The sequence below is a fragment of the Calonectris borealis genome, chromosome 24, assembly GCF_964195595.1.
Source record: "Calonectris borealis chromosome 24, bCalBor7.hap1.2, whole genome shotgun sequence".
Taxonomy (NCBI): domain Eukaryota; kingdom Metazoa; phylum Chordata; class Aves; order Procellariiformes; family Procellariidae; genus Calonectris; species Calonectris borealis.
In genome coordinates, this window is record NC_134335.1 from 1753144 (window position 1) to 1778098 (window position 24955).

At 40.3% G+C, this 24955-nt stretch overlaps 1 protein-coding gene across 3 annotated transcripts in view; it reads right to left on the minus strand.

The window, feature by feature from the left end:
- NCAM1 (neural cell adhesion molecule 1) overlaps positions 1-24955 on the minus strand; it is a 154037-nt gene that overhangs the window by 8973 nt on the left and 120109 nt on the right. For 2 of the 3 annotated variants that reach the window (XM_075172864.1, XM_075172863.1), the window contains exons 15-16: positions 12012-12136; positions 9896-10076 (exon numbers count right to left, since the gene is read on the minus strand). In XM_075172864.1, coding sequence (XP_075028965.1) covers positions 9896-10076; positions 12012-12136 — 306 coding nt within the window. Of the gene's footprint in view, positions 1-2827; positions 6532-9895; positions 10077-12011; positions 12137-24955 lie in introns of those variants that run through there. The other variant, XM_075172866.1, reaches the window with a different exon arrangement.

Sequence of the window (24955 nt, forward strand, 5' to 3'; positions counted from 1 at the left end):
TTACATGAATAGTAAGGAAGGAACTAATTTCTTCCCTGTGCAGGAGTCAGTTCGCTGTGCCATTAGAGATGCAAAGGTTCAGGCATTCCCACAGGATCCTGGGCCAGCCTGTTACCATTTCACTTCTGGCAATACCAAGGCACATGTATAAACAGGGATGCAAGGAGCTGGAAATGAACGAATCTCTCTGTCTTTGGCATCAGTCTGATTAATGTGGGAAAGCTGTTCAGAAAAGATGCTGAGTAAGAAGACGATTCAGGGAAGTATCACAATCATGGTTGAAGAAATAAAAAAAAATTACTTGGGAAACTCAGTCAATGTAATTTCAGAAAAGAAATGTGCAGGGATTAATTAGGTCATTGTAGCCCTATATGCAGCAGAATAGTACATACAATAAAGGCACTTTATTTGAGCAAAGATACAAGAAGATTCAAAAGCTGGAAACAGAAGGTGGAGGAGCTTAGGCTAGGAATAACATATGAAATTTCAACAGAAATGCCCAAATGAGAGCAGGATGTCATATCTTTCTCCCCAAAATTTGGTTGAATAGAAATCTGCTTTACTTTCTAAACAGGGATTTTATGCAGATTACTTGGCACTACTGCAGAAAAGCTTGTCTGAATACTCACGTCTCTCTATTTAGGATTAGTAACAGAAAGCAAAAAAGGAACAAAAAGATGGTTCCTGTTCCAAGCAACATTTGCCATTCCACTTAAAATGACAATAGCGGGTTCTCATATGTTTGTGTGTGCATGTCCGTGCATTTCCGTGACTAGTGCTTGGGAAGCAGAGTATTAGTTCTCTGATAGCCCTTGGCAAGCACTAGGATCTATTAGGACAGCAGACACTCGGCTCTGCAAAAACAACCCCAGCAAGTACCAGGCCCCACAAAATGACTGATCTTGCTAATTGCAATGTGTACGATAGAGAAAGTGCCAGACTTCTACTCAAAGGCCCAGCGATGGCTCCTTGATTTGATCTACAGACTGTCTAAATTTTGCTTTTACGTAGCTTCCATCAGCTTCTTGTGAGGCACTGAGAACACTTAGAAACGCCACATGAACAAAAATTTAACTGTTCACAGACAGAAAACCTGAAAACTGTTGCAGGTATCCCAGGTTTTATGAAACTTGTCCAAACCACAGGCACATTATCAGATAACCTGCAAGGCTTTTCTCACATGAAAGGTTAAAAAAGATCAGATATAACAGAGAAAAAGATGGTTTTATGACTAACACAACAGATAAAGATGTTCAAACCTAGCATCAAGTTTTTGTTCTGCCACCGATTTTCTCTGTGACCCCAAGCATCCCTGAAACAGTAAAGCTTCAGCCACTACGACTACCAGAGATTTGCTGATGCCAATATAACCAGCAGTTCGTAGCAAAGATGGGCCCTGCTATCCTTCCACTCTGTCTCAGGGTCCTATCTTTTATGTTTAGGAAGCAAGGGCATAAACTATTTATAATGCTACACTAGAAGGGCTCCTATATAACTACAAAATAATTCTGAGTTTCCTCAGAAGTCCATTTGGTTTAATTAGCATGAAGATACAGTTCTAACCCAGACTGCTGTGGTCTTGCAGCCACAGAAAATGATCTGCAGCTGATCAACAAAATTGCAAAGAGCACCCAAGTTACACTGAATGACTGTGCTGTCAATGGAACTTCAACATGAAGTGCTGCAGGACAGCAGTCCACAAGAACTGCTGTAACCTGGTAGTAGACCGACTGGCCCTGAAATTTTGGAACCCACTGCACAAGGTTATAAAAACCACCAAGCACTGCTGTTCCCAAAGATCCAATTTCTGCTATGATAGCTACAAAATAACTCTTTTCTCTCTAAATACCCAAAGGAGAGCTACTGAATAGATACAAGTCTTCCCTCCTTGTTCCTCCCTCCCTTCCAAACCATTATCTTTCCTGCTCTGCCCCTCTGCCCCAGGGAGCACGAGCAGCTACAGTAAGAAAGGCTGCCAGGAAGAAGAGTATGGAGATGGGGAGAATAAGGGCAAATCTGCAGAGGAATGCCCTTGTTTTTGTGCTACTCTCAGATTTTATGTTTCAGACAATGAAACTGGGCCAAGGTAATTGCCTGCAATGTTGGTTTTTCTAGGCTAGTAAGAAAGCCCTGCAATTTTCAGTAACTTTCAAATCTCTTCTACTAGTTCTGGTTTTATAAATTCTAATTCATGACATGAATTAATATTCCAAATATTTCAGAGACTAGCAATAAGGAAGAATAATATAAGAATCCTTAAAGACCCCATGAATGTGGAGGCTGTTGGTGCTGTGTTTCTTTTTTCTGTACGTATTTTGTAAAGAAATTTTGCTGTTGCTATAAAATGCACGAAGCATGTAGTATATTATTCGGTTTCACAGAATAGCACATTTGATTAAATTAAATTGATCTACAAATACTTTAAGAACTATTCACTCCATCCTATAGCTAAATTTATGTTGTATTTAATCAAACTAAGATTTAGACACTTAATATCCCTAATGAGTTTGCTGGGGCCTAAAACAATTCAGTGTGTACAAAAGAAGTGTATAAATAAACAGTTAGGTTGTTGAGCATCAGCTGCTAACACTGTGTGTACGAGAGTACACGTGTATCACCAGTGAGTGCTACCGTGTAAATAGCCATGTATTGCAGTAGTATGTGCACTAGGTGGACATTTCTGACCTGATCCAAAGCACATTCAACCTGATGAGAAGATTTCCATTGATTCGCTTTTGCTATTCTCAGGACTAAGAGGAATAATACTTCCACAGGTTAAATAAGGAAACACAAAATGTTAAAAAAAGTCTCTTGAGACCTTAATTCTAAAGAAGTGAGGAATTTATTAATTACAAATTATTTTTTCAATGGAAAGTGAGCTTCCTGCAAGACTGACCTTTCTAATCATCCTTATTTTACAGTGTACAATAAAATGACCCATCAATTTCTCCAATTCTGTACAAACATCTGCCCTGTCAGAGAGAACAGAACCACTCAGATATGTCTTCCTAGTGGGGTCTCAGCTAGAGCGTGCAGAGAATGTTCAGGCACAGGCAGACAAAGAGACAAAAAAGGGATGGAGAGAAGCAGATATGATTCCAGGCATTTCAAAGGTCCTACAATATTTGGCAGAAGACAGAAGAACAAGCAAAACAAATAAAAATTCATTTCATGCATCAGAAGAAAAAAAAAAACAAACCAGGAGAAAAGCTATTTGTTCTCAGTGGTTGCCAACAGCTTTAATATGCAAACACTTAAAAATATCCTTCAAACAAGGGGTGCCACATTTTACAGACCTCATTCTCTCAGACACTGCACAATTTATAGTGGAGAAAAGCAACATGCGAGCAACCTTCTATTCCAAGTGACAACAGCTTCTATTTCCACACAGATTTAGGCTCGACAATTTATGCTTGCTTTAACTTAGCTACTAGGTAGCAGAAATACACAGCAGTCTGTGGAGCATTCCTTCCAAGACAAGAGGGCAATGGATATTTCCCAAAACTACTACTGAACTCACCAACACTGTGTAGCTTCAGTGGTCTGCTCCTGCTCCTGGCTTCAAGATCTGTAATTTTCCTATGACTGACTCCCTTTCCAAGGATGAAAAGGGGTATATGAGCATACAAAGAGGAAAAACTGTAGGCAAAGAGTGAGTCACATGAAGATCCTTGTTTCAGGAGTAAGACTGTAAATCTGAACAGCTCATCTGCAGTCTGACCTCTGCCACGGCTGCCCTTCTATACTACTGCAACGCACACACCTCAGTGCCACTGGCTGCTCGTTCCATTCCACCAGCTTCAGGAGTCAGGAGAGCTTCAAAAACTTCTTTTTACCTAGCAGAAACTAGGAGGTGTGAACAATTGCAACTGATCCTGGTGGAGCAGAATGTTATCAAACAAGGCCTTCCTGTAAAATGAAGGCAGCCAAAGTAATGCTTTGACAAACATCTTTGAAAATATGTAGACACTTAACACAAACTGGGAGTACAGCTGCTGGAATCCCATGGGCCACGTGAGATCCTACAAGGCTCTCTAGTTCATCACACACACATGGAAACATCTTTTCTAAGTGTTGAGGCCAGCCTTCCTGAAGGTATGACTTGTTCCCATAGAACATGTGTTTGCAAGGTTGCATGTGTGCGCTGAAAATCTGAGTGTTTGAACTTCTTCTGGTTTCAGATCTGGATCCATGTCTCATCTCTGAGCACAGAAGAGAGAGCTGGCTTTTCTGCAAACTTTTTTTTATTTTATTTTATTTACATCAAGAATAAGGCCTGGGACCTTGTCCAGCATTGACTATCAGATCTCAAGGATCCAAAGTATATCTAGTATCTGACATGTCACAAATCTGCATAAACTGGTAGTAAAAATATCAATTATGCTCCTTATTTTTACAAACACAGGGACAGAAGCTCTTTTTGTATATATTCCATGTTGACTGGATTCCTGTTTGCTGTTGAGTATGGGATTCATTTCAAGTAACTTCAGCCATCTCTCATCCTCTTGTCTGGGCTTTGCCTAGTCACCACAGAGAGGAGGCCCTTCAGAGCATAATGCATCTCCACTGCCTTAAGGCACCTCTCCTTGAATAAGAACGTCCTCCAGAGGTGCTGCTCTCTCTCCACGCAACATTATGTAAAGTTATAAACTATAATTTATAATCTATATAAGGCAAGATAATTTTAATAACCTATGAGTTGGGTGAGACATATCTCAACCTCAGCTAGTAACCTCCGTCTGTGGATAAGGAGAAACCCACAATACAAGCTGGTATCAGCTCTACAGATGAACTTAATAAATTCAGCTACAGGGGAAGGTCACACAACTTTTTAGTATTATGATTACTCTTGCTGTACTTCAGTAACACTAAGGTGTAAACTCAAAAGATCTAACAAATTTTCTATACTCTAAAACACTGCAGGTGAGGTGTTTTTTTTTTTTTAAAGAAATCCATATGCTTTTGTGTGCAACACCTGCACAAAGTTTTCATTTATAATTTAGATAAAAAAGCAGTTCACAAATCATAATGAACAAGGTCTGAATAAATACAGCAGAGACTTAGGTGCAGAGCATAAAATGCATAGTTAGACAAGACTGATGGCAGGGTTTTTTGTTTGTCCCTATTAGAATGTTGCATTAATCCCATTCCAGACAACTGATAGTATTTGAGACATTCTGTACAGACAGTTCAACAACTATGTCAACAATTTCATCCTTGGCAACCTCAGGCCCACTCACAGAGAAAGAGAGACCTAGAAGGAGGCACACACCCATTTTTAGAAGAGCATCAGAGCCAAATGGATTTCCCATCACAAAGACAATTCATGAGGGGCACAGGGTTTTTTGTTGTTGTTGAGTTGGTTTTTTGTATGTGGTGTTCTTTTTTTTTTTACGTAAGAACAAGAAAAAAAGTCAACTGAAATTTGTTCAACAAAATGCAATACACAGAACTTGATAACAAAGATGCATTATATTGCACCAATTTACACAATGGATTAATGCTGTCTGGTAGTGTCACATGCATAGTTAACCATGAATATTATCAAGGATCAGTAATAATAATAATTTAGCTGGTCAGGTAATTTGATCCAAGCTAATCTTTTCTGTTAAAATGGCAAGAAAAGGGATCTCTATGAAGTTGATAATACAGTAGTGGAAAACCAGAAAATATTAGACAAGCTTCCATTGCAAATTTGTATGCTTATGGGCTGTATTATGCCCCAGATCCACTCTGGGTCATGAGATGCTTGACTGCACGCAAGGGGCCAATGAAGTCGCAAGGATTCAACCACATAAAGAAGAAAGAAAGAAATCTCTTCAGTGTAATTCCCACAAGATGTTTATATTCAGACCATCACATCAGGAGAACATTCTAATGGCCATAAATTTGAATCCACATGCAAAAGCCCTCAGAGACATTTGGGCAACCAGTAGGATTCTCTCTGACAAATCTTCTCTCTCTTTTTATAGTCTGTGGGTTTAGATTTGTGGATGGGGCTTTGGAAACCTTTTGCACAACACAGTGGTGATCAGCACCAGATGTGCAGAGAAATCAGTAAAAAGCAGTATCTTAAAAGGCTTCCAATATTGTACCTTCCTTTGATGAAAAACAGCAAGCAAACAACAACAACAAAATCTTTCTTTACATCCATTAAAAAAGGCAAATTCATTACAAGTAACAAAAAAATGTTAAAGAGAAAAAACTTCGCTTAAACCTTTTTTTTCTTGTTACAAAATACTGACTCTTTCAAATGAAACCTTTTTTTTTTTTTTTAAAATGTTCTGTGTTTGGTGGTTTTTTTTGTGGGGTGTGGGTTTTTTTGTTGTGTGTGGGTTTTTTCCCTTCCCTCTGAACTGACATGATCCTCTGATGCAAAGTTATCTGCTTTCATGCCTTGGTGGGACCCAGGCCTTTTCAAGCAAATATTGTTTTATTTTATTTCAAGTTTCTAACAGAGCAAAAGCAGAGTCACTGCAGAAAGAAGCAATGAAACAAAGGAGGACGACGTTGATGGACTTCCCAAGGTCGCTGCAGGTGCCAGACAATGGTTCCCAGGAGGGGAAAATATGGTTGTTTGAAAATAAATTTGGTGCATGTGGCAAGCGTGGATGTTTCCCCGTGAGATCCAAGGTGACATGTATGACGACAGACATAGGAAAGGAGTAAGGGGAAGAAGGGAGAGGGCAGGGAAGAAAGGACGAGGAAGAAAAAGAAAGAAAGAGAGAAAGAGAGAAAAATAGATAAAAAAATTAGGTCATAAATATAGAAAACATAAGAATCAAAGGTTTATTTAATTTTGTAAATTAAAATGGCTAAAGGTTAAAGAAGAGCATTAGCACATTCACACCGACAAAAGGGCCGGTTCAGAAGCTCAGCAATGTCCAAAGCTGCAGAGCAGGGTCCAAGTCAGGGTTTATGGGGTTCGCAGGCAAATGAGATTAAAAATGATGGAACAGAAGGCTCAGCGAGAAACACAAGAAAATGGTTATCTGGTATTTGAAAGGACAACACTGCCTTTTACACATAAAAAAAAAGAAAAGCTTTTGTGTAGCAGACAATCCACCTCCCTGTCCAAGTCCTTCCCCCAAAGCCTGTTGTACCGAGGATTTGGATAATAGATCCAGGTGACTAAAACCCTGGAGAAGCAAGAAGGTCTCAAGAATACAGGACTAACTTTTCCATTTAGCCTTCCAGCTGCTTGTAAACTACTCTAATGCAATTATTATTATTACTGAAAATAATACCCTTATCCTTCCAACCACTTTAAGGACACTGTACAGATGATGGTAACAAAGGACTCTACATAATAAATACACATTTTGCCTGCAGGAAATTCCTAGCTCTTACTGTCAAGCAGAGCAATGCCATGTTAGAGGCATTGGCTCTGACTTCTCCTATATTCTCATTCTGAAATCAAAATGTAAAAGCTAAACACCATAAAAATGACAAAAGATGCTAAAGGAAAGTAATGCACAGAGCCTCTTCCCTACTGCAGTTTGGCATACTTGCCTTCATTTCAATAGAGGCCTGTGGGCTGCATGTCAGAAAAATCCAGCCTGTCCTCTGGAAATATCTTCCCCAGCATTATTAGTTTGGGGATCAGCTCAGGGAACCAAAGGGTCAGGAAACACCTTGGAAGGCCTAATAGAAACCAAAGTCCTCTACAAGGAGAAAGAGAGTCACAAATCCAGCATAGCCAGCAGTAATCATTTCACTGCACAGTGCTCTACTTGCCCCTGAACCAGAGCACATTCTTTCTGAGAACCAACTGCATCCATCTGTTGGGTCAATCCTGCAGCAAATTTGCACTCCAAAAAAACTGCTTTTCAAAGGGCTTCTGACATTTCCAAGTGCAACATCTGAGTGGCAGCCTCATATCTTGATTCCTCCTATGCTTCACACCAGACTAAGTGAGGAATAATTTCAGAGAGGCCAAAGAAGTTACACCTGTGATAACAAACTGGGCTTCCCCCCCTCCTCCCCCATTTTTTAGAAGGTGTCTGTCCATGTTACTGTTGCATTTCAAGGGCTCAGTGGCATCTGGGCTCATTGCTCCTCCCATTGCCATGGACTACAGTATGAACACTGCGTATTCCAAAGTCAACAGCATTCTCAAAATTTGCTAATACACCTGTGCACGACATCCCAGCTGTCCCAGGTAGCTTTGTTGTCCCACTGGGCATGTAACAAAGGCTAAGAGAAAATATCAGCACAGGAAGGCAACAACAGTTGCACACAAAGGAGCGTGGAGGAACAAAAAGACTGGTAAGTACTTGTAACTTTCCCTGGGGAGATACATCACAGTGCAAAGGAACCACTTTCTGCTGTTTCCAGCCTACCGCATTTGACTGTTCAGCTCTGAACTGACCTTTAGGCACTCTTTGCCAAATTACCCTCACTTTCTCCTGCCAATCAGTCGCAGTTGTCCTTCAAATATGTGAGGGGAGTAAGTATTAGAGCTGTTGAAAATGAGAATCAGAGAGTAAGTTGCTTAATGAGTTACTGAGGGTCCTTCCACCCAAAACTACAGCCTTGTTCAAACACATCCCAATCTCTCTTTTGCCCCATTTCCCTCCTCCTTCCTATCCTCATCCTCCCTATCATACACATTTTTCAAGCCCCAACCAACTAGGTCACTCATTTGTATGCTTAACAACATTATCTGGCTTAATCAAGTGGAGTTTCAGCATGCAAACTGCACAAGGTCTCAGCTGTTTCCTTCAGACAGGAAGGGAGTGGGCACAGTGGGGGCAGACCAAGGATTGAATTCTCAATGCAAGGGAAAGACTGAAGAAAACTCTCTAGTTGTTCTGAAGAAAAACACGAGACTGAGTTAACAATCTAGAAAACAGAATGAAATCAAATCACTCTCTTCAATATGGACTGTCAGCACCAATCTCTGCAGTGAGGACTTATCTTGACTGACTCATCAGCTTTAAAGTTCATCCATCTGTCTTTAACCAATCAGAACTTTAATTTACAGGTGTCCAGTAATTTCATCCTTGAGGTTTTGTTTGGGTTGGGTTTTTGGTGTGTTTTCTTGGGGGATTTTTGTTTGGTTGGTTGGTTTTTTAAACGCGCACTGCCATTATCTGTGTAGAAAACTGTCCTTTCAACACCTTCCAGCGAACTGCTAAATTCCTAGCATCTCAGCTAATAGGGTCTGCTTGTTTTTCATAGCATTTGTGCTTCTGCCTCACTTTTTAAGCACTCTAGTAAGTACAGTCTGTCTGAAACACGAGTTTCCAGCAGCATTCTAATGCTATTTAGTTACTTTTCCCTAATGTCCTACCCAACATTAAGACAGTGCTGTTTTAAAATTACTGTAATTTGATCTCCATTTCATTTAACAAAAAACCTTCAGAGAAAGATTTTAACCCCCTCCCTTTCCAACTGCTAGCAAACTCCTTATGCCTTTATTTCTCCAAAGGCTGAGCTGGATGGACAAATGAGCAGTAAGCAAGCCCAAAGCAGATTTGGAAGGGAAATCTGCATTGTGAAAAGCATCGCCCCAGAGATCTGAATGGTCTCTTTTGCTTTAGTTTAAAATGGGAATCCTGCTTTCTGGTTTCAGAAAGTGTTTTCTATCCGCTGCTTTTCTCATCTGGCAATCCTGTTACCCTGATACAAAAAGCCAACATTCCCTATAAACAGTCAGAGAAGGATTTGTCATGTAGCATTCCTAACAGTGTACTGCTAATGCTGTACATACTGTAACACGGACTACAGTTCAGGTATGTACGTGGCAAAAACTAAGCTTTGGATGGGTAACCAATTGTGATAATGGCTTTAAGCAAGCAAGTTGTCAGGGTTACTCAGGCACATTAAAGGATGCAGCACTGTTGCATTAATTGGAAGCAGAAAACAATGGTAAAGCTTATGACTGCTGTACCTGGGATGACAGTAGGCTGAGCAGAAGTTCGGAAAGCATAGTGAGCTGGTTTGGACTTTCCTTGCTGGTTTTCAGCTATCACATAAACCTCATACTCTGCATTCCAGTCCAGGGACTTGAGCATGACGTGGTCACTGCCAGATGGAAGTCTGATCTCTGGTTTCCATTCTGAGGAATGTTTCTGCAGAGCAGCGAGATGACAGGCAGGGATGCAAAACACACAGCACAAAATTAGTAGCCAGCTTTGAGAACACTGTAATGGCTAACTAGCAAATGGAAAAGCGGGGAAGTTTCTACACGAGCACACGCTCCTCAGCTAATTCAGGGGTGCAAAACATCATGTGCTGTTGGCTTTAAGTGGAGAGGACAAGAGATACCGAAGCAGTCTCTTTCCTGCTCAGAATCCTGTTTTCTGCAGTGTTACCACACTTGAAGAAAATTCCTCAGTTCTTCCTCATCTTTGCCACATCACTAGACTACTTCCATTTCAGAGGCGAAAAGCTGCAACTTCTGTATGTCTCTGCCCTGCAAAGCATTTTAAGAGTGTTCTTTCATGTCTTAGTATGTTAAATTTAAATCATCTGAGAGACAGAGATTTACCTCTTAACATGGGTCTGGCCTAGCTTACCACCACCATTCTATTCTGCACCATTTAAGAGAAATTTTAAAAGGTGCATACAACTAGTAACTTGGATAATTCCTACTCCAGTTTCAGGGAATCCAGATGTACATTTCACCCAGACGAATTTGAAAAACCCTCTGCCAAGGTACCTTGAGACAGTCTTAGGCAGTTTTCTGGGACTGGAGTGTGCTAACAGACTTTTCCGTCTCTGCTGGAATTTATGATTCTGTGATACTAGATTGTCCTTTTGACATTCCAAAGACTCTCCCCATTCTAAGAAGCTCTACGTAACCTGAAATGCACAAAATGATGGTGGTAACAAATATCCTTGGGATTTCTAGACTGCAGTGCAAAGTTTGCTCTGTGACTTTACTCTAAGGATTGTTCATTTGTAGCATATAAAGAAAAGATTACTAATAGCCAATATGGAATTAGTTCAGCACCACATCTGCCAGACTCGGTCACTGAGAAAGTGTCCTGCTTTCTTAATAGCTGGAAAGCTTCCATATTTCACCTCAAACACACTGGTACAGCTGAGCTGCCCCCAGGTATATTAAGACTGAGAAAGCGTGCAGACAATACAAAAAAGGTTCAAAAACTTCTGGCAATTATTTCTGCTGCCCTGAAGAGCTTCATATTCTCATTGACCCTCTCTCAAGGTCCTATTCCTCAAGGATGTGCTAAGCAATCTCCCTGACTGGGTGAGGTTTTTTTGTTGTTGTTGGGGTTGTGTGTTCCCCCCCACCCCCCTTTCATTTTCCCATCGTAGGAAAAAAACATCAAATACCACCTAACACAAAACAAGGGCCATGTTCAGCTTACAACAATACTAGCTGCTCATCACATAGACGTTCTTTCCCAAGACTAGGAATGTTTTGCTCAGAGAATCATGTATTTTGCAATCCTGAGTAATTTACAATGAGAGCTGATTAAGTTAGGCCTAAAGGGGAACTGCTTCCAATAGCATCTCTCACTTTATCTCTGTCTACACTGACTACATTGAATGTCTTATTCAATAATCTGCAGAATAATTTGGTACTGAAGCACCCATTACTCAATCAAATATGGCAGTTTCAATGACCAATGGAAAGTTATGATTAGATACAAGTCTGAAGGTGGGCAATGCTTTACACTATGAACCTCTGGTCCCCAGCTATTTAAGTTGTTCCTGCAATCCCATCTCAGAAGTATATGAAATGAAATAATACTAAGTGCACGTAATTACCATATGCTCACAGTTCTAAAGAAGACAGCACGGGGAAATAATCTTTCATAGTCAAAGTGAAAGGAAAGAAAACGAGACAAAGTTTTTGTATGTTGCTTCTGTGCATGTCATGTCTCATACCCTACACGTTTCCACCACACCTGCTTAGCATGTATTCCCGTGCTGGCCGACCTACAAGATCCTAGCTTCAGGGTTGTCTGCCTACGTAGTGAAGCCCGAGTACTGAACAGGCTAAATACAAATCAGGATTGAGTGTCAGTCATACTTACAGCTTTGTATTTGATCAGATAATGTCTAATTGGGGAGCCACCATCATCCTGCTTGATAACGTTCACTTTAATGGAGTTTCCATCTTCTCCCATCTGACCTTCCAGTTTGGGTGCGCTGGGTTCTCCTGAAACAATGGTGGATTTATGTTTAATTGTAAAAAAATTCATTAGAGAAAAAGTACTCATCAAAATCAGAAAAATACTTCATGTTACTCAGCTGTCAGAGTATCAGCCTCACTCTGACCGAGACACAGAGGACAGCACAACACTAGGGTACAAATATTTGCAAGACCCAAGTATTTCTTGCATTTGGTAGTTTGTTTTCACCAATACAAGTTACCATTTTTGTGTGTGCTGGAATGGAGTCAGAGGCTAACTGAAAAAGACCCCATCCTTCCCCAAGAATATCCTAGAGCAATGACCACTTCCTCGCTATTTTTGATGTGAAACACCTGGAAAACGTCAAGATACGGTATCTTGACAGGCAGGCTGCTCTTGTGAAACGTAGATGTAAAGTGCATCATTGAAAAGGGACATTATTGTTATCATACAGACCTCTGTTTGCACTTTGAATGTTGTTTAGGTTTTATAGTTGCTGGACCAGAGACTCACCGGTGTGCTCACTTAAATGAGTGTGGAAAAAATGGTACTGAATCACAACAGCACACCTTTTCACTCAGCTTGCACTGATGTAACTAATTGCAACGAATACAGGCTGGAGAGAACTAGAACTCTTCACTCTTCTGTAATAATCATTTTTAGAAGAAAAAGCTATCATTTCCCAGTTTGCACCCCTGACACGAGCAGAAAACTGAAATGTCACTTGCCTCTGCAGGGCACACTGATTTACAACCACACTCTCACAGCCATGTCTCTACAACTGCTTTTTCTAGCCAATTCCTCCATAACCTGCAGACACAATCTGCAGAGGATGGCTCCCCAATCCCAATTCAAGTACTTCCTTTCTGCACCTTTACTTAACACCTCTCCTAACAAAAGTCAAATTCACAGCTTGTCCGATTACATGTTTACACCACTTCCCCCCCTCCCCCCTTCAGAAATACTGCAGCAAATTGCTCAAGAGCCATGCTTTCTCCTTCGGCTTTCATATTACCCCAGGAATCAATTGTTTCGGAAGTGGTCTGACAGCCTGTGAATTTACTATGCAAGAGGCATTATTACCTATTCATTTGTTTTTGTGGAAAAATAAACAGAACATCAACTGAACAACCACCTGTCCCCAACAACGTAAGTATCAAATTAGCAAAAGAACTTAAATGACAAAAGGACACTGGTCTCTCTTTTCAAAAGTGATACAGACCACAAGAAAGCTCAGATCCCGCTAACTTTCTGTCAGTGCCTAGATGCTTGCTTTGCTCCATTTTAAGCAAAGGCAAGAAAGGCTTAGGTTCCTCTATGTCAATGCTTATCTGAGATTGGCGTTGGAGCTATTATTTCTACAGCCCTGAAATGTCCCAAGAGTTTAAATGCTAGTCAAAATCAGTAAGACTTGACAAAATTTATCATAAATCTTGCTGAATCTTACTAGGTTGTTTTACAGTACTTACTGAGTTCTTTAGTATCAGCTCTGTGATGTAGCCTAAGTGCTTAAGCCATGAATTCTGGGCTTAAAAGCTTCCTAAGAACTTTTGACCATTTTAGCTGCTATTCTTTGGAAGCTATTCTGCCCAATTTCTTTATGGGTAATTTGAGCAAAACCAACACTTCAATTATTTGTAAGTTAAAACTTACAAATCAGCTGCAGTTGGTTGGCAATTCCAGAAAACTCTCCCCTGAGATTAATTACACTCTGCTGGCTGGTCTCACTACAGGGTCATAATTCCTACAGGTATTTTATATATTCCAGTGGTTTAATGTTAAAAAGCAAAAAATTCCTACACCTCTGTTTAACCACAGTTATGCATATTTTATATGCATTTTGGAAGTATTTCTGTTTATTCATCTGAGTGGTGAATAGCTCATTTAGAGCTGACTAGAAGTAGTTTATATACAGACAATACAACAGACAATGCACATCCTGCGTTTTGCTGTGCACCTTGAATCTAAATACACTTCCCAAATATTTGCAGCCCCAAATGTTTGCAGAGGTTTGCTAATGCTGAGCACACACTTTACTGTTCTAGCTCGAAGTGACCCACGGTTCTGCTACAGCACCTCTGTCTTTACTTGCAGTGCCACTTGTGGTTTGGACAATGGGCTTTCTTGAACACATGCTCACAGATACACCAAATAGTGGTGAAATACGATTAAAAGATGATCCAATTCTGAATGTATCCCAAAGAGAACAATACCAAAACTCTGAAACGGTGACATTTGTGACTTAAGAGCCTGAATGTAACCAAATGAGAACAAAACCAGGACACTGAAGTAACATTTATGACTTTTTAAAAGTTTAGCCTGTTGCCTAGAGTAAAACTTTTAAAAAGACTTAGTTCTGTTGCATTATACGGAAAGTGAAAGGAAATAATAAGCCAGTAGTTGTATTAAGGTCAACTTTGAAAGATAACATCAGTCATGTGAATTTACAGGAGCTTCTTTCACCCCAAAAAACATTCTCAGTTCTAAATCTATTCTGTCTGGATTTGTATTCAGCTACTAATGGAGAGCACATGCATTTCTGACTGGCCAGAGAAAGGTTAATCTTCCAGTATCTTTCAAAGTTGATCTTCAGAAGTAATTTGAAGCCCTTCCCCCAACCCCCTTCCCCTCCAAAGAAAGAATTCAAACACTTTTTTTTTTGTGAAACATCAATAAGAAAACTGCAAGACCTAGACTGAAAGAGTAATTTAAGATTAATTCAATTTTCTTGCAGGCTAACACATGATCTAACACACCAACTGTTCCAAGAAGGTAATTACAATCCATGGATACACAGAGCTCTTTGATGTGAGATACATACATTTGTGTCTCACAACATAACAACTCTTCTTAAAGATGTAAAGAGGGAATGCTCCTTCTTTCTATGTTATATTTTTCTTTCCCAAATCCTCTGCCTCTGCCTGTGTGCCCATTACAAGTCTCCCACGATACAAGCTGGACACTCAAGAGCTGTATTCCACCCTGTGACAGGTTTCTCAGTGACTGTACATCGACAACACAAAGATAATGCTCTCAAGGTGACCATGGAGCTGCCCTTACACGGACCTCTAGTGTGGTTTGAAGCAGATGGCACACAGGAATAGGTTTTCCTGTTTATGTTACAAGAGGTGCTATGCACTCCTCTGGAGTTCTCCTGGTTCACATAGTACAGGACCATTCATGTCTTGAGAAAGGACACGAGAATTTCGTGTTTAACTGATGACCGTATTTGCCATCTACTGTAGAGACAAAAGGGTGGATTTTTATCTTTACTGCCAACTAACTGAGGCTGCATATTTGAAAAGTCCTTCCCAGCCCATGTTCCTCCTGGAATTATGAATGCTGAAAGTATTCATAATGCATACAATGCATTACAGATTGAAAATTAAACGGGAACAAACAAGTTCTAGATGAGCAGAAGTACCTCACCTAGGCATACTGAAACTATCAGATTAACCAAGCAATTATATTTTTTTTTCTTTCCTCAATCCTAAAAGAAAAATATCACCACAAAGGTTAGTGGTTTTGACTAGTGAGTTGAGTTGAAGAAGCTATTACTGCAATAATTGTGTCACAACTATTAACCAATAATTAAATTAAACCAGAAGCAAATGTCTTGTTCTATCACTTTTTCACACAAGAAACTAGCCCACCCAACTGGGGGTGGGGCATTCAAGGCTACTTATTTTGCTGGACATTGAGCCACTTGACACTACTGAAACATTTATGAGCAGCAATGCTCAACTGTTGCCATATTTGTGGTAGACTTGATGAATGGCTTCACTGATAACTAGACAGTACAAGCTCAACATCTCCTTGGTACTCTTTCCCATCCTCACCTCAGAGAGATAATTAGTAATAAGTGAAGAGATCTTGAAGTGATAAGGGAACACTGTACTCATAGAATTTGACCTCTTATCTAACACAGGCTAGAAATTTTTTCCAGTGATTGAGCACCAAGACTAAGATGGAAGGAACATCCTTTGGAAAGATGCTCATTCTTGACAGATTTTAAATGTCAGAGATGCTGCTGTACCTTACACACAGCCATTCCAATGATTAATTACCCTCTCTGCTGAAACTTTTCTTCACTTTGAATGGTCTAATTTCTAGCTCCCAATTCCTTCCTTCCCCAATAGTTTAAACACACTTCTGCTCTGAGAAACATAATTTTCAAATAGGAGAATATAGACCACTCCTAATGGCTGAAACCCAACAAGTATAGCAGTACAAGCCCTGGTGAAGAATACTTCAGTTTTCTCTCCATAAATACATGGCATGTAATTTATCTTAAGCAGGCAGATGTAATCCAGATACAGGGCTGTAAAATAAAAAATGGGTTAGTGTGTAGTTTCAAACAAAGGAGGAAGAAGTTTAGTGGGAAAAGTTTAGTTCAGCAGAATCAGCGTCCCTATAATGAGTCACAGTGTCAGTAGCTGAAGAGAAAAGGTTGTTGTCGGAAGGTTAGAGAAGAAACTCATGCTCACAGAACATGCATCCTCCCTACAGGATGGGGGCTGAAAAGCAAAAGCGCATTACAAATGTGTGCTACATGCCTGGGGATCTCCCATTTACACTGAGCTGACTGGACATACTGCAGAAATCTGCCTATTCCACTAAAATGTGGGATCCTTAAAGAATCCCCCTTGCAATGCTGCTACTTAGCTTACTGAGAGCAGACAGCTCCAAGCATGCCAGACTTCCTCTGTATAGTCATTTTACAAACACCTATCTGCTTAGAATTCACTCTGCAGCAGAAGGAGGGATGCAGGATCTTACGCTTTCACCCTATGGTGAGACAATGCCGAGCGATGATGTCTGAGCCAGATAGCACCTTATTCAGCCCAGCAACAAGAGTATCAAATAACGCAAGTTGAGCCCCCTGGAGGGCACAAGACAAGTAACTTAAATTTTCACCCCTATGCTTTACTCTCCTTGAGAAATGGGATGGATTTTGCTCAAAGATGTAAAGCTTACAGGTTTCAGCCACCCTACATACTTTGTTAGAACTCGACCACTTCCACTAATGTAAACTTCACCCATAGGACACTCTTCAGCAAAGGAAAAAGTAAACCAAATAGGTGCTTTACGTATGAGAAAAGCTAACAGACATGCATGGCACGCTGCCTGCTTCTTGCAATTTAAACTATTTTTTAGCAAACCTTCTCTGGAGGTGAATTCAAGAGAGCTCATGAAGTCCTATATTTTGAAAGGCAATCCATCCGCTCTACGAAGGCTCTTCCAAAAGCGCCATTGCCCAGAAATGACGATCTGTGAATTAGATAGCCTTCAATTTCTTTAGTGCCTTTTAGGAAACTAGATCTGTTTCTGCTCTCACATCTTCTGTGGCTCTGGGGATTTACTTTTTCTCTCCATTAACTCTTCTTTCTTTATCTTTACAACCACAAAGAGCTGCATGAAAAAAACCAACCAGACTCAAGCTCTTCATCGCTCATCTGTCCAGATGCCTCCCCACATTCCTTATGGCTGGCTTCTCAAGAAACAATAATGACATAAGGAAAGACTCCTACCACACTGGTTTGCCTACTATCAGATTTTAGGCCAGAAACACCTTGCTGCCCAGTATGAGACACAAGACACTGGGACTAGCTGGCTCCAGCCCTCCAGCTCCTATCTTTCTAGGAAGCAGCACAATCATTTTGCTGCTTTTCATGAGGGCTACCCAATTGCTGCACTGTACTGGATTACAGTGTAGGTCCCAGGAGTCATCTAAGTGTTACTGCATGGTCTTTCTTTTCCAGCAAGCAAGTTTGTAACTTTCAGAAAGGAAGAAGCCAATACTTTGCTCTGATAAGAATACAAGACAGTGCACGAAGTGAAATGTTATTTATGATGGCACTGTCCTGTCAGGGTCCATCACTGGTAATGCAGTGTTAAGCTCAGGGATCCATTCTTTCGGCTTCAGATGTAACTCGTAATGAATCTGACCAACTGTACTTGAAATAAAGAACTGTTCTGCAGGCTCCTGAAGTCTGAATCACTACCTGTTAGCTCCCACACATGATGTGATGGTAGCTGAGGACAGTGCTCTGAGCCATTACATTTTCAAATCATTTTTTATCCACTCCTGCTAAACCATTAGCATCAATAATCTTCTGCTGCAGGGAAGCAGTGTTTCCTGATATTCTTTCACTGTTGTTTAATTTATATTCAGAGTGGTTCCTTGATCTAATACTAGTCTGATGTAGTTGGATTTCAGAAGCAGCTAACTGTTTTTAATTATCTGATTTTCAGAGAGCACCACAAGCACCAGGACTGGATGCAGCTGTAGTGAAAACTTGAGGTGGGGAGAGAAGAGAATATGAAAAAGCAGCACAAACTTTTCCTTAGTCACAGGGCACTGAATGTGTGCTGGACCCCAGAAGTGATAGCAGTGCAAATGACAGAGACCTTTTATCACATCTCTTCTCTGCTCCCATCAAATGTGTTCCTTCTGCCCACCTTTGAAAAGCAAATTGGTTACTAGACAACTGTAGCTCTTTAGACTATGAGCTTAAATCCTTGCCCAGCTGGCACCAAAGAAAGATCCTGCATCCTTGCTGTGCTTAGGGAATACAACTGCAATCTATGGTAATTTCTGCAACACATGAACAAGGAAGCAGCTGATTTCTGCAATCTTTGACCATCATGTAAAGAACTAGATTGTGACCTACAGCGTCAAAATTTGAAACAAACATCAGCCATACCTATGGAAAGTCTCCATGAGTGGTAAATATACACGGGTGAGAAAGAATAGGTAGAGAGTCTTCAGAATGCACACAGGAGAAGCAAACATCAACAATCAAAAATAAGGAACAAAAACAGAAGAACATGCAAAAACGAGACAACCAAGTCTTCAATCCTCCTGGATTCTGACCAGAGAGGGAAGAGACTAGGGGAAGAGGGGCTGCTTCCATGCATGCAGTCATGTGAGAAGATTACTGGTGTTAGTTTTGTTTTCCTGGCAAACCCCAGCCTAAATCCTTTCCTGATAGTGGTTCAAGACAATAAGGTGATTTCAGAATTCATAGATTGAAAAAAGCCAATCGCTTCCTGGTTTTCAAAATTATTTGTTTAGTTGGGGAAGCAGAAAAGCAGGAGTTTCCCTCCCTCCCCCCCTTTAGATTATGCACAGAGTATAAGTGAAGTTGTAAAAATTACAGTGTTGCAGAAATTGTTTTCACTACCACACACTTGGAGACTGATTTAATCTCCATAAGGTGCAAGGGTCAATGATTTGCTTCTTGATTTCACAGAGATCACCAGATACTGTAACTGTTGCTAGTAAATGAGTTCAGATTAAAACCCTTGCCAGGCTCTGAGGTACTGTGCAGGAGGAATGAGGTGCTCTGGCAAGAAAGGTGCAATAGTACTTCTGATGCAAATTGTGTGAAGTCTAGCTCCCATCAGGTACTCTGTGTGTGCCTATATATATTACTTTATAAAAACATAGTTCCTACTCTAGCTACGTTTGAGTTTTACTCATGATAGAAAAATTTCTTTCTTAAATCATAATGTGACATGCTTACCAATAACTATATTTCAGAGATAGGGAATTTCGGATCCTTTTGATAGGCTACTAAATACATATAGTGTGAGTGTGTGTGTGTGTGTGTGTGTATCTATATAAACGTATACTGTATAGGGTCAAAACGTTGCTAAAGCAACAGGAGATACGGTGTTCACGTTATCTGAGCATCTTACCCACAATCTCCCATCAACTAGCAGTCTGTAGTTGGTACGCTGGTACCCAGAGAGACAAAAGGATTTTTGCCATTGGTGTTAATGCCAGAGAGAGTTTTAGAACCTTACTAGGATGCTGACTGTTGGATTCTGATAGTGAAAGAAGCAAATGACTGAGCCACATGATTTTCGTCTTGGGTTTTTTTTTTTTCCCTCCAAGTTTTTTCAAGCTCGGTGTGGAAGGCTGAGGTTGAGTTCTTCACATGCAGACAACGGTGAGCGACTTCTCCAAAAGGCTTGTAGAAGGATTTTGGAGTGATGGAATTTGGAGATCCCTGGTCACTGACCAGAGGGGAATCCTCACCCCAAATCTAGGCAACCAATCAGAACAAAGTATTTTACCTTCTGTTCACCAGCGTGGACGACATCATCAGCACCATGCAAGCCACATGACAAAGTCACATGATACGCACGCACATGATTGGTTGAAAGGAAAGTGGAGGAGGTCACATGGAAAATACAAAAAAATTAAAAAACTGATGTAAACAATGGGCAAGGGAAAAATCAACAACAGACTAAATAAAATAGAAACAAAATTAAATTAGCTAGTATATATCAGAAACACTGGGGAGACAGTAAAATCACCTGGAAATATAGGAATATTAAACCATAGAAAGCACTGAGTTAGGCTTATTAATACCAAGTCAAAGAAACAAAAATTATTGTAGAGTGTGCTCCAGGACTTGGACAGCTGAAGGAATCCACAAGACTGTTGGAAAGAAAAAGGGAATACATCGTTATTCAGAAACAGTCCAGGCAGCAGAGGTGAAATGGTCAAAATCACAGCCCACACAGTTCAGTGAAGACAAACCTTGGCATTTCATATTGATGTATTCTCCCCTGTGCAAAAACAAATGTCTTCCTAAATATCAACAACAATAATAACTGAAAAAGAGAAAAACCTACTATGTGTATACATTTCCAAGGACAGGGCTTTCGATTAAAGAGCTGCAGCCAGAATTTGGTCAGACTGACAGTTATCACTCAAGAGCGCGAGCTCCATCCAACACATTCAGCTTGAAGATTCAAGGAATGGCATGAGTCACGTACAATGAATTACACTGATGATTTCATGTGTGCAAGGGGTTTTTCTGTCAATGAGGAGAGGAATGAAGTGCTCTGCACTGGAAATTAATTACAAAGATGGGATGAGGAAGACAGCTACTGCTGAAAGAGATGAAAAAGCAGACAGACTGTATGACAGGGGAATGAAAAAAACCAAACCAAACCAAACTCCACAACAATTGTCGCTCTGGAGGACACCACTAACTCCATGCTCTGTTTCCCTTCCTAAATTACTATCTACTTTATAACTTGCATTTTTCATGATCATTCCTCTGTCTCATCTTAATGAGACTACTTCACAGTGCTCTGGTACTTCCCTGTTAATTTAGTGTAAAGAGAATGAAACCCTTAATCTTTTGGGTGCTTGCATCTGACAAGATTAAAGGCATACCATTACTGGGGAAAGAACTGGTGGTACAAAATGTAGAATTGATTTGTTACATCTAAGCTTTCAAACCATTGTCTCTAGTTATAAACATACTCATGGAACTCTAGGCAAGTGCATCATGAAGAGGGGAAGTTTAAGAGTTACTGTGAGATTGCCTGGAAAGGCATTCTGCTCATAAGGAAACATATTTCCAAATCCCCAGTAAGCTTAATGTAACATGAGATTTAAAAACAGGCAAGAGAGGTTGCCTTTGAGATCACCTCCTCCTGAGAGAAAGTTTTAGTTACAGATCAAGGGCAAAATTAGCAGTATAAATGTAACCGAAAGCTACTTTGGATAAGGCTTCTAAGACACAGAAGACATTTGGAAATACTGTCTTTAGCTTAAAACCTTGAAATTCATCCTATTGTCATGGGTAGAAGTCAGGTAGTCAGAACACTGATTGTCTTGGAGCTTGCAAGGGAACAAGGACCTGGTACACATAGGCTTCTATTCACAGGCAGTAGTTAAGTGAATCTGAAAACACAAGGGCTTTCATAGTCAGCTCTGTCTCTCTCAGGACTACTGGACCAAGGAACCTAATCATAGAATCATAGAATCATACAGGTTGGAAAAGACCTCTAAGATCATCGAGTCCAACCGTCAACTCAACACCACCATGCCCACTACACCATGTCCCTAAGGGCCTCATCCACACGTCTTCTAAATACCTCCAGGGATGGTGACTCTACCACTTCCCTGGGCAGCCTGTTCCAAGGCCTGACCACTCTTTCAGTAAAGAAATTTCTCCTAATGTTCAATCTAAACCTCCCTTGGCGCAACTTGAGGCCATTTCCTCTTGTCCTATCGCTAGTTACTTGGGAGAAGAGACCAACACCCACCTCGCTACACCCTCCTTTCAGGTAGTTGTAGAGCGCGATGAGGTCTCCCCTCAGCCTCCTCTTCTCCAGGCTAAACAACCCCAGTTCCCTTAGCCGCTCCTCATAAGACTTGTGCTCCAGGCCCTTCACCAGCTTCGTTGCCCTCCATAAAAATGTCTTTTATAGCTACTGTTATTATCAGGGCCTGTTAAGAGATATGGACCATTGACCAGCTTACTTGCAGATCATATTTTTAAAAAGCATGAAAAGGAGAGATGCAGTTTGGTCTCTTCTGTGAAAATGCTTCTCCCTAACTCCACAGCTAACTAGATCTTAGATTAGAGTTGTCTCTGAACATTAAATTGCTTTGGAGACAGGGACCTCAGCATTGTTTGCCTTGATGCACTGCAATAGTAGCTCTTGGATTCTGGTTGGACACAGGCAGTGGCAGAGAATATACACATCTGTACTTACTTCCTGGTAAATCTGGAATGAGGGAAAGGGAAAGGAAAAAGAAAAGGAGTGTGAAAGACAAATTAATTAATGAACAGCTGCTATCAAACTTTCACTTTTTATGTAAATAGGCTTCAGACACACACACGTCTATCTTGTTATAACAAATACTTGGTGGCCAGGCCCATTTCTTGGGAAAGGAAATTCCAAAGCAAAAAGAGTCACCAGCTCCTTGGGATGCCCATGTGACCTTTTTCCCAAGACTGCAACCTATTTTCAATTGACTGGATGCACTGTGCAAGATAACACAGATTTTATAGAAAAAAAAAACCCAGTTGGCTTTCCACCTGCATGTCTCTTGCTCAGTGTCCTCCAGCTCCCTCATCCTGCAACTTCTGAATTTGTTGGCCAGTATCTAGTAAATATGACAAAAGTTCCTATAGATTCTGGAAAATCAGGAGACTAGACAGAAGAAAGACCCAAATTATACCTCAACTGAAAAAAAAACCAAACAACCACTTTTTCAAGTGACCTCAAACATTGCTAGGCAAAACAGATTCCACAGTGGAGAAAGCTGCAAGGAAAACTTTATTACTGCCACTGATACAGAACTATTTATCCAAGCAACCGAAGAGAATTAAGTCAAAGGAGATACATGTTCCTAAACCTCTCCCATGACTATAGACATCTCCCATACATTACTGGTCACATAAAGCAAAAAACTCACTGAAGTCAGTGAAGAAACTCTCTTCAGCTTCATTAAGTTTCAATTAGATCCATTGTTCATTTTCCTGATGATGATTGCTACACACACAGCAGGTTTCAATTTCTAATTGCTCTTGGTTTCATTCATTTAACCACTGAGGTTAGGTTAGGGTAAGGCACAAGATCATTCAGCAGCCTCATTAATAATAAATAAGGCAAAGTTATAAGAGCATCTCCCTTGTGCCAATGGCCTTTTATGCTGTTGAATATAGCATATTCATATGCTGCAGAACAACTTGGCATACAAATCAACTGTGTCTATTATTTACATAAATTGAATATGTATAAAAATGACAATGAGGCAGTGAGAAGTCAGACGTGCTTCTGTTCAGTGTAAGAGCCTGAACTTCAATGTAGGTGAATAATGGAAACTTTTACCCTTAAAAAACCCAACATCGCCCCCCGCAACAAACACACAACCTCCCCCCTGCGCCGCACCAACCACACAAAAAAAAAGCATGGAAAATGTTTATCACGAACTAGCTCTTAGTATCTTTTCTGGGTAAAAAGACCCATTCTTTTTAAGGAACAAAGAATGTTCTGCAAAACATTAACACAACATTTTCCCTCACAAGTGAAGCTATCTCCTAGCCCCACATATGAACAGCCATAATGGAGTCTCTGCCTTCTAAGAAAAAAAATAAAAGATTATTAGTAGACCTGCTGGTTGCCACCTTTCCCCTGCCCTTCACCGTCTCCACCCCACCCCCTCCAATTCTGATTCGAATTAAAAGTTCTCTTCGGTAATACAGAACCGCTACCACTTCAGATGCGTCAGGAATTATGGTATGGCATGTTGTATACATGAAAAATACTGCAAGAAGGAAAGCATTTGTTGTGGTCACTGGCAGATAAAAGGACATTTCATGCTTTGTGTAAGTGCCAGTCATAAATGCATTAATATTTTTTTTTTTTAATTCCTTTGACAATTCTAGACTAGCTGTACTATCCTCCCTCTCCATCCCACACCCCAAAATAATCACGCACTTCATGCTTTTAGTATTTTCCATTTAAAAGTGATGAACCATTTCTAACCCACTACAGGTAAACACACAGGTCTTTATGTTAAAGACCATATTCACAGAAACGCATACATTTTATTATTGCAAATCTAAAGAAAAACATTTGGCTTTGTAGAAATGATTAGTTGTTCAAAACACACATATGCACCATGTAAACTTATGTCTTCCTTAAGTGTTTTTCTTCGTCTTCCAGGACTGTGTTGCAAATATTTGCTTGGCTTTCATATTGGCATGTGATTGGCTATAGATCTCCTACAAGTAGGGATTAAAATCACACATTTGGTACATCCACTCAGTATCAGGAAGGTGTGTCACTGAACTCTTAACAGCTAGTCTAAACCAGAAATTTCAAAGTGTTTCTTTTACATACAAATCAACTAATGCGAGTTTTAGCTATTTTTCCTTAAACTACTCAGATCCAGCATGGAAGCATCTGCTTACCTGCTAAGTCTCACTAGGAATGGCTATCTAACCAACAAAGTACTGAGCAAGAACTGAGGGAATCTGAATCCAATTACCATTTCAGATATGGACTTCTTGTGAAGTCTT